Source organism: Melitaea cinxia, chromosome 21 (assembly GCF_905220565.1).
Source record: "Melitaea cinxia chromosome 21, ilMelCinx1.1, whole genome shotgun sequence".
Classification (NCBI taxonomy): Eukaryota; Metazoa; Arthropoda; class Insecta; order Lepidoptera; family Nymphalidae; genus Melitaea; species Melitaea cinxia.
The window spans coordinates 7415322-7425754 of record NC_059414.1 but is presented as its reverse complement, the minus strand read 5'-3'; the positions used below and the strand labels follow the sequence as shown (position 1 = coordinate 7425754).

At 32.8% G+C, this 10433-nt stretch overlaps 1 protein-coding gene across 1 annotated transcript; it reads right to left on the bottom strand.

Moving 5' to 3' along the window:
- Nucleotides 1–2191: 2191 nt before the first annotated feature.
- Nucleotides 2192–4640, bottom strand: LOC123664039 (pseudouridine-5'-phosphatase-like). Its single transcript, XM_045598661.1, has 4 exons — nt 4570–4640; nt 4269–4487; nt 3485–3717; nt 2192–2739 (listed from the first exon to the last, which is right to left on the bottom strand). The coding sequence occupies exons 1-4, from the start codon at nt 4622–4624 to the stop codon at nt 2563–2565; spliced, it is 684 nt and encodes a 227-aa protein (XP_045454617.1). The 5' UTR covers nt 4625–4640; the 3' UTR covers nt 2192–2562.
- Nucleotides 4641–10433: the final 5793 nt, after the last annotated feature.

The window sequence follows — 10433 nt, the reverse complement described above, 5'->3', positions numbered from 1 at the left end:
TCACCTCGCCCGATCATACTTTTCGTAACGCTCTCGTCACGCATTCCCCAGCTTAATCCGCAAGTACAGCGTGCGTAAAGAAGTTTTACTTCAAAATATTACGTAACGCATATTTCAAGACTCCCTCTCTCCCGACCTTGTAACGCACAGTAACGTTTTACATGAAACTGCGTTACTTACGTAAACGTCCCATAATGACTTAATTTAAGCTTTAGAAAGTATCGAATTTCTTCCTTCATTCATTTTGACGGACAAAAAATATTTGAAAAATGGCGGCAAAGTGTTTTTTACTTTTTATGATTTGCTAATAATATAAATGCTCGATATTAATACCAGCCAAATACAAAAGAACAACAGATTTTTAAAAGTTGAGGAGATATTTTAGTAACGTTTTATTTCAGTTGTGTAGTCTAAAACACACTTGTTTTTTTTTTTCAAATTTATAATTATAAAAATTACGAACATAATTTCTCCCAGGATTAATTTTATATATTATAAAATATATATTGTATTTAATGGCTATTATTTACTATAAAGTTCACATATTTCTTGATGGTACAGTATTTATTTTATACTTAACTAGCGACCCGCCCCGGCTTCGCACGGGTGCAATGCTGATACTAAATATACTACAGAATGTCTTTATTTATAGTGTGAAGCTAGCTTATAGCATGGTTATTAACATAATAACAACAATATTCAAATATGCGTCGTTAGATTACACGTTGTTACAGAATGCGTTGAGGAAATAAAGGTTCACTGCTCGTTCCCGGTAGGTGATAACGTGATAATATGTAGCCTATATGTTGACCAGACTTCTTAATAATATTCGTGCCAAATTTGAAGTAAATCCATGCAGTACTTTTTGACTTTATCCCGGACATACATACAGACACAAACAGACAAAAATTCTAAAAACTATATTTTTGGCTTCGGTATCGATTGTAGATCACACCCCAAATATTCTTTTAAAAAAATATTTAATGTATAGTTCTGACTTTCCTACCATTTTATTATAATATGTATAGATAATTCATAATTTTTATGCAAAAAAAAAAAATACCATTTATCATCCCATTATTTAGTGATAAAATTACTAGCTATTTGATGATAATATAATTTTATACAACTTTATAAATATTTACACATTTTTGGATTTTTACTGTTATTTTGAAATAAGAAATAAATTACACATTTAGCTAGCATTTTTTATTATATTAAATAAGGATATATTTGATCATTGACTAGGTACATTTACATGTGAAGTAACTAAAATACTACTGGCTGTATATACTTACATATTGTAATAGTAGATGATCCCAATTTATGTCGACCTTCACTAATCTGCTTACGGGATAGGTTTTTCATAAAAAATATGTCATTGCTATAGCCAACCAATGGTACATATTCAAAAACATATTTTATTTGACAAAATATAGCTTTTATCCAATAAGCAAAGGAGTGAATGTCGACTTTATTTGCGAACTTAGACTTAGAAGTACAAATAGGAACAAACATCTAAATTAATATATTATTTTCTTACATGTACGAAAATTAAGCAGAAAAATCTTATATCTCTTCAGGTATGTACTGGAGTTTCGTTATATATATTTATATAAAACAAAGAATATAACAATAATAATAATTGTTTGTCGAATAAATGGTAATACATAAGTAGATTTGATAATTATTTTTTCTAATTTTTATGTGAATTTCACTAATTCATGGAAAGGAGTCCTCGGTATTGCCGTGACCATGGTTGCTGTAAAATATCCGAAACGTGGAGCATTTAAAAAACCTAATAAACCGCGCTAAAATCCGAAAAGTAATTTTATTATATTATTATTCTTTTAAGCATATTGATTTTTTTAGGTTCCTGATTTTGTAAAAAAAATTTTTCTTTACATAGTTTGTTTAGTAGATACACAGGCCAAAGACGGGCAGCAGCGTCTTCGGTGCGACAGCCAGTCCTGCGGTCAACAAACCGCCTGCCCAGCATGGTGCCTATGGGCAAAACACATGAGTTAACGCCATTTTTAGCTCGAACTTGTGGAGGCCTATGTCCAGCAGTAGACTGCAATAGGCTGGAGTGTGTAAGTGTGTGTTTAGTAAAATGTTGAAAGCAATAGCATTTGATTAATTTGTAATTATCATACTTTGTCCATTGTAAAAATTAAAAAAAAAAGAACAATTAAAAAGTAACAATACTTTTATATAATGTCTGGGTATATGGCATAACCAGTTAATAAAATTAACTAAATTTTGTAATTATATTACCTGCCAGTTTAATAACAATATAAATAAAAATACACCATAAAAATGTATACCTACATGGTATAACTACATATTTACATTTAAAAAACAGCTTATCCTAACATAATACTTGATTAAGTAACAAATTTTCAGCAGCTATCCGAATTCATAATTTTATATGATCAAAAGGCTGAATGAACAGTTTCATTTTCAAGTATACCTGATAGCTTATAAAAGTTACAATTTTTTTAAAGTTATGAACTCAAAATTAGGCTGACAAGCTATTTTACTAGATAAATTACTATTTTACTAAGCATAACTTGGAAGACCAAATAGTTCAGGTTGAAATTCTTCTAAAGAGTTTAGTACTAGTGTTGATATCTTCAGTTGTTCTTTGTCAATCCGTGGATCAGGTATGGCAACAACTTGCATGTTAGCTGCACATGCTGCTTTAACACCATTTACTGCATCTTCAAAAACTAAACACTAGAATAAAAACAATAGTGTAATTTTGAAACATGAAATATACAATGGAACAATGAACCTCCTTCTTTTTGAAGTAGTTTAAAATTAATTATAATGCCTATTTCTGATAGTAAAATACGAAGTAGCAAATGCCTCTTTTATCTAAACATGCCCGTAGGCCCTGTTAAACCTTAAATATAAAATCACACCATTGAATTCAAAGGTTATTTATTTATTTATTAATACTTAATTGCACAATACATTAAAGAATTGTACAAAAGGCGGGCTTAATGCTAAAAGCATTCTCTACCAGCCAACTTTAGGACATACCACAGCGAAAGCTTGTAGGTGTGCAAAATTGAGTATTAGTAAAATTTACATTAAGAAAAAAAGGGAGGAAAAATAAGGTAACGTTACTGGCAATCGTTATATTATATACACGAGCAAATAATTCCTATACGTACAATATATACAAATATATACATAAACTGATACAATCAAACAAACATACATAATAAGGTTGTGACTACATAAGTTGTATCTAACAGATTAAGTAAAGTTTTATACTGAATAGTAAAATTTCTTATATTATTTTGTGTCTCTTGAGATAAAGTTACATGTCAGACTACTTTTTCAGAAACAGTAAAATAGGTCCTTAGGTTTATTCCACTACCATTTTCTTATGCAATAGAATCTTTGTTTTGAACTTTTTTTAAATAGACAAATTTTAAAATATTTTATAGACTAAAAATTACTGGTTACTTACACTCTCAGGTGCAGGTTTATCGGGAAACCTAGATGCGCAGACTAAAAAGATAGCTGGGTCAGGTTTGCCTTTAGTTACATCAGGATCCGATGAGCCCATTGTGATATGATGAAAATAGTTTAAAAATGATTTATGATTCTGCATTTTCATATCAACACTTTCTTGACTTGAACTAGTAGCTATTGCTATTGGCACTCCTTTATTGTAGAGATGCTCAACTAACTTTTGGGCTCCTAAAAATAATAAATTTAGAATTAATAAAAGTTTTTTTTACTACTACTATTACATAGTGTTAATTACTTTTCTTTAATAAATAGACAATTTTTACAAAACAGATAATATTATATGTTATTCATGTTTTTACTTATAAATTATTTAAATGATTATTGTATTTTTTCTACTATAAGTTCATATACTGTGTGTTGCATTACTGTATAATATTACTAGCTGACTCTGCAAACGTTGTCTTGCCGCTAAACGCTATTTAAAAATAGGGGATGATCGTAGAAGGTTGAAAATGTAGGGTTGTATATATTTTTTAATGTTATATCATAAAAAAATAAAAAAATTAATAATTTATCTAAAAATTACAAAAAAAATTGGGGTTGACTACCCTTAACATTTAGGAGGATAAAAAATAGATGTTATTATTATTATTATTATTATGTTCGATTCTCAGACCTACCCAATATGCACACAAAATTTCATGAGAATCGGTCAAGCCGTTTCGGAAGAGTTTAATTACAAACACCGCGACACGAGAATTTTATATATTAGAGATTACCTGGCATTAATTCCACGTTCTTAAATACTTTTTCGTATATTGTTTGACACTCGCTCATGAACTCTTCTCTCGTCAGTGGTAGAGATAATTCCTTAATGATTTTATCAGCACATTCATAGCCTTGAAACCCTAATAAGCTAGCTTTTAACATCCACGTGAAAGTTTTTCCGTATTTAGCACATACTGTTTCAAATGCCTCTGTATATAGTTTTTCTGAATCTGCAAAGAAAACAAAAATTGCAATTGGTTTCATCATTATAACAAGTTTTCGATCGATGTTTTGAATGAAATTTCATAATACCAATCAGAAGACCATCCAAATCGAAGAGAACGTGAGTAACTTTCTTGTATTGCATAATTAAAATAAAATATTGTAACTGTTATCACGAAGCGCTAATATCATATATTTTAAAAATTAATTTTCTACTTTTCTGATGTTCTTTTTGAATTGACGTAACATTTTGTACCTAGTTTTTTACAGTTTTGACATTTGATTCATTTTGGCTACGTTCCACAGACGTAAATACACCACGGGCATTATAGGCGAATTTTATAGGTGAATGCATTTTTGAGCGCTGTGTGCTCGCAATATGACGGTATGATAAAAACATGCAGTTTTGGGGCTTGTGAGTAAATATTTCGCATGGATTGGAGTAAAACTTAATTCAACATGAATTTCCATGACTTTATCGTTGTGTTTTTGACGAAACGAATGTGGGATAATGACTCAGAAAGTTCATCAAGTTCTGATAACATTAATAAATTGACATGGACATTTTTTTTTCAAATTGCTGATATGTTTTGATGAAAGCCAACTCTGACCCCTCTATATAATTTGTGGGCGCGATGTGGTCGCGAACAGTGATATCATCTAACGTCGAGCGATCGCTCGCAACGACCACGGACATTAGGTGGAATGATAAAGAGGGTGTCACGATTATTGCGGTCGTTTAGTGGAAAGCACCCTTTGATTTTTCTAATCATTAAATAGTATAAAACAAAGTAGCTTCCCGCTGTCTGTATGCTTAGATCATTAAAACTATGTAACGGATTTTGATGCGGTTTTCTTTAGTATATAGAGTGAATATAAAGGAAGGTTTATACTATGTATAATACATGCATAATATTGTAGAGGAACACTGATAGTTTTTACAACTATCAGTGTATAAAATATAAAAATATATTCCTTAATATCAAATATATTCCTTATGGTACAGATAAAGTTATGACGTTATTACTACCAGGAGCCTTTGTCTTCTTTATTCTTCTATATTTATTTTTCTATTTTTATTAATTTCTAGCAAAAGGTGCCAAAGTATATCTCAAGTAATACAAAAATTAGTATCACATGTTAATGTGGAAAAAATGTTTTCATATAACTCTGTAAATTTACATTTGTTACAAAATTGCTTTTGTTTTGAAATTTATATTATTTATAATTGTGTTTGCTCGCAAACGAAATACATTAAAAGTAAAAAACCTTTTTTATTTGAATGCGCTAAAACGAAAAAAATATTTTTTTACTTTAAAACTCTTACTATCTACTTATAAAGTCATTAGGGTAAAACAGGGTAATGGGGGTCACTTAAGCGAGAATTCAAATAAAATTTTAGTTAAAAAATAAGTATTTATTGCAACCGCCCTTAAACATAATTTACTTATTAAACTATCATTAGAGATCAATTTCAGTCACTTTGGCAATCAACTTTGGAAATTATAAAAGTAAAAAAAAAAACAGATTTGACTCCCATTACACTAACATAGGGGTAATGGTGATCACCCCGGGGGGGAATCGGAGTCAAAGCAAATCTAGCACATATCGCAGACATAACCTTCAGCTGAGTTCCATCCAGTGCACTCCGCGTGAGCCCATAGCCCACACGAGGTACATCTGAACCACATCTCGTTGTTTCTTCCGAATTCATCGCATACTAGGCATCTGTTTCCGGCATCTACTGTTTCGTGATCCTCATCGTCCTGGCATAAGTTGTCAGTGTCAACATCTGATACAGAAATTTCGTTCGATTCTTGTAATACTTGGCGCTTTGCCTTTTCAGCACCCTTCTGTATCTTTAGTTCTGTATCTTTAGTCTTTTTTCCCTGTCCTTTGCCTTTCCATCTCTTTTCTTTTCCTTTGCCATCTTTTTTCTTCATTTTATTATTTTCTTTCTCTAACAGATTTTCTTTTATTGGTGTTGAAGTTAAAATTGTAGCGTGTTGCTTCTTTCGGCCCTGCCTTGTATTAATAACAGGTGTTTTCTCTGGCAACTTGATTAAATCATTCAATGCAGTACTGATTTGGTTTGGTGTGCCAGGAGCTGGTGGTACAATATCTGGGTCAGAATCAAGTGAGAATACTAATTGGTTAGACACCCTAAGAGCTGATGAATAACTTTGTTTTGAAGTGCTCGGAACTGGTGAGTGAATTTCTTTTGATGAGCAGGAAATCGTACTGGTAGCTGCGAGAGATTCATTGCAATCCTGAATAGCAACGGTCTCAGATTGGAGAATGTCTGCAGCAAGGAGATCTTCTTCAGTGAATCTTTCAGGATTTAGTGGAAATATTCCAGTTGATCTAAACTCCGATTCTCCTATACTAATAGACGCAACTTTATTAAATGCTTTCCTAACCAATGATGCTACATCATAAGGGGTTATCTTTTCTACAAGACGACTTTTTAAAAATAAGTCACATTCTTTTTTGTAGGCCATTTTGAGCGGACCAAAAAAAGAAACATCCAGGGGCTGCATTTTTTGAGACGTATGTGGTGGCAGAGACAACATATGAATGTGATTGGACTTGCAATATTCGTAGGTGGAAAGAGAAATGTGACTAGCATGGTTGTCTAGTATTAAAAGGATAGGTTCATCTGCAGACGGCTTAGCGTGCTGTTTAAAATGTATCAACCATTCAAAAAAAAGATGCTCATTGATCCATCCGTTGTCTGAGCATTTGTAAAGCGCTCCTGCTGGACCGTCCTTCTCGAGTAGAGGAGTCAATCTTTTCCTAGGGAAAATAAACATAGGTGGAATGTACCCACCTGCAGCGCTCATAGCACATAACAAGGTGATATTTTTTCCCCTCTCCCAACTGGTGATAGATCCCACTCTTTTCTGACCTTTTGTAGCCAAAATTTTTCCGGGAGTTTGAACCGTTGAAATACCAGTTTCATCACAATTATAAATATTTTTTGCAATAAATCTGTGCCTTTCCATCAGCTGCCCAAGCAGCTCAAAGAACAGACTGATCTCTGTTTTATTAAAGGCCGTGATTCTATTTATGCTGGTCGCCTCCGGTTTCCGAATAGAAATGTTATTTCTATTCATAAATGCATGTAACCAATCACGTCCAGCCATTTTTGAAGTTTGATTAAAATTATGTTTCAATTTCAGTTTTTCGGCATATTCAAAAGCAACTTTTCTGATTTGGTTAGCAGTGCAACCATAGAAAATATTAGCCATTTTTTTAATTAAATTTGCTAGCTCAGCTTCTGCCTCAAGACTAAAGACAGTGAATCGTCCTAGATGTGGTCCTAAGGTAGAACGTGTTTTCACCCTCTTTTGAAGACTTGAAAAAGGGATTCCCATAATTTTAGCAGTTTTTCTAATAGAAGAACCTCCATCGATAAGCTGTATAGCTTTTTCCAGGCTATCAGAAGACCAGGAAGCCTTTTCAGTTGTCCTGACTCGTACTTTCGGCATCTAAAAATAAATAATAATACCGTAACCAAACATGCAAGGTTGCGAGCAATAGTGATCACATGCGGGTAATGAGAGTCACGTGACTCTCATTTCCCACAACTATACTAATGATAAAAAAATTAAAATAAAATAAAACCTTTAATACACTGATATAATCTGAATTGCATATCAAGATTTTGAACGTGTAACTAAGTACATCCAAATGTTTTAATCACATACTGCAAGATATACGACACTTACCTTCTTATTTGCATTGACGTAAAATTACATCAGCGGAGTACAAAAACAAAACACGGTCGTTTCTCAGAGGCGCGGGCGCTGACTGGCGCGAGCCGTTCGAGGCTACACCGAGGGCCAGAGCGGGGGGTAAGGGCGCTGTTTACGCGTAGCTCGCATGTACTGTTTCGTGGATATGAGGGTGACTCCCATTGCCCGCTGACTCCCATTACCCAACTCTCCCCTACATAATTTATATGATATAAAAACGAGCGAGATTTGAGTACTCGTATTTCCTTAGTTTGAAAATTTTAATAAATAAAATCAATCACATCAAGTTATTTAAATTACTGGTTTATGTAGACACTTCTTTGTCACGAATCCAAGATTGGTTTAAAATAAACAACTTGGTTTTGATCGCCAAAAAAACAAGTGGTTTCGTTACCTAATGTTAAGCATCTAAATTATAATTTTATAATAAATAACGAGAGGCTTTTTGTCAATGATACTACAGTTTTTTTAGGAATACATTTGGACTCAAAACTACAGTGGAATTCCCATTTGTCATCCTTGAATGGTAGACCCAGCTCCGCAGCATTCGCAGTTATTTAAAAGTACGATAGCTGACCGACGTTGCAACTGCACGCGTAATATATTTTAGCTATTTCCATAGTGTTGTGGTCTTACATGTCTTACAGCCTGTTACTGTGGGGTAATGCTAAAGATATTGGAACTATATTTATCTTGCAAAAAAGGACGATTCGCGGCATTTACGATCTTGGAGCTCGAGTCCCTCCCTCTACGGGATGTTTTCCAAAAGGTAGACATATTAACAATTGCGTCGCAGTATATTTATAACAATATTATGTATATTCACCAAAATATTCATTGTTTTGAAATAAATAGTAATAATCGCATTGTAAACACGAGAAGGAGTAACAAAATTGTAACTCCAAGTTTCCGACTGCGTAAAGTAAACGTTTCCTTTCTGGGTTATGGTATTCGTATGTATAATAAAATTCCACAAACAATTTTGGAATTGTCTCAACATAAATTTAAAGTTTTTATTAAAAAATAAATAAATAGATAAAGCTTATTACTCGGTGCAGGATTACATAGTTGAGATCACAGCTAAATAATACTGTTTTCAAGCAGTATTGTGTTCCTGTTGGTGAGTAAGGTGACCAGAGCTCCTGGGGATTGGGGATTGGGTCGGCAACGCGCTTGCGATGCTTCTGTTGTTGCAAGCGTCTATAAGCTACGGTAATCTCTTACCATCAGGTGAGCCGTAAGCTTGTTTGTCGACCTAGTGGTATAAAAAAAAAAGTTGATAAAGATGTGTGGACTTAGTGACGCTGTATTTTATGCAACATGATACTAATTTTGTACTAAAACACAGTTTATATATTACTTTTCAAAAGAGTAACTGCGGAGTTTCTTGCCGATTTTTCTCTGCAGAATCTACATTCCGAATCGGTGGTAGCTACTTCTACAAATATAATAATTTATTTTTAAATTATTAATTTGTAAAATGACGATTCGAAAGTGCTCTTGGAGCCTATTTGAATAATGCTGTTTTTGATTTTAATATACTTACGCGTCACGTTGTTTGTCATCGATGGACTCCTAAACTAGTTAACCGATTTTAATCAAATTGGTACACTGTGTGCAGTTTAATCTAACTTGAAAGATAGGCTATATTTTATTTTGATATATGTAATTATTATATTTAAGAAAAAAATAAATAAGGGGTACGAAGTTCGACAAGTCAGCTAGTAAACTATAAAATCTTGTCATTAAATATACTGAATGGCGAAGTACCTCAACGTTACAGAAGATTATATAGGAACAAAGTTAAACAATAACAGCATTTAAGTAGCGTTGTGTTCCTGTGGTGAATAAGGTAGCCCGACAATTGGGGTTGCGTAAGATCCCTTCAAAGTCTGTGTATCAATCGGCTGTTACCTAAAGCATAGGAGTTAAGTACCTACCATAGGACCAGTGTTTTCTTTTAATCCAGAGTTATCGCCTAGTATATCAATTAATAAAAAAAAAAACGATTACATTTCCGACATAAATGTGAAAATAACACAAATTTGTAGGTTACAGGTCAAAGATTCGATTTATTCAACTAAAATAATAATTTATTTTTAAAGGTCTAATTTGTAAAATGACGATTCGAAAGTGTTCGTGGGGCTTATTTGAATAGAGCTGTTTTTGATTTTGATTTTGATTTTCAATATACTT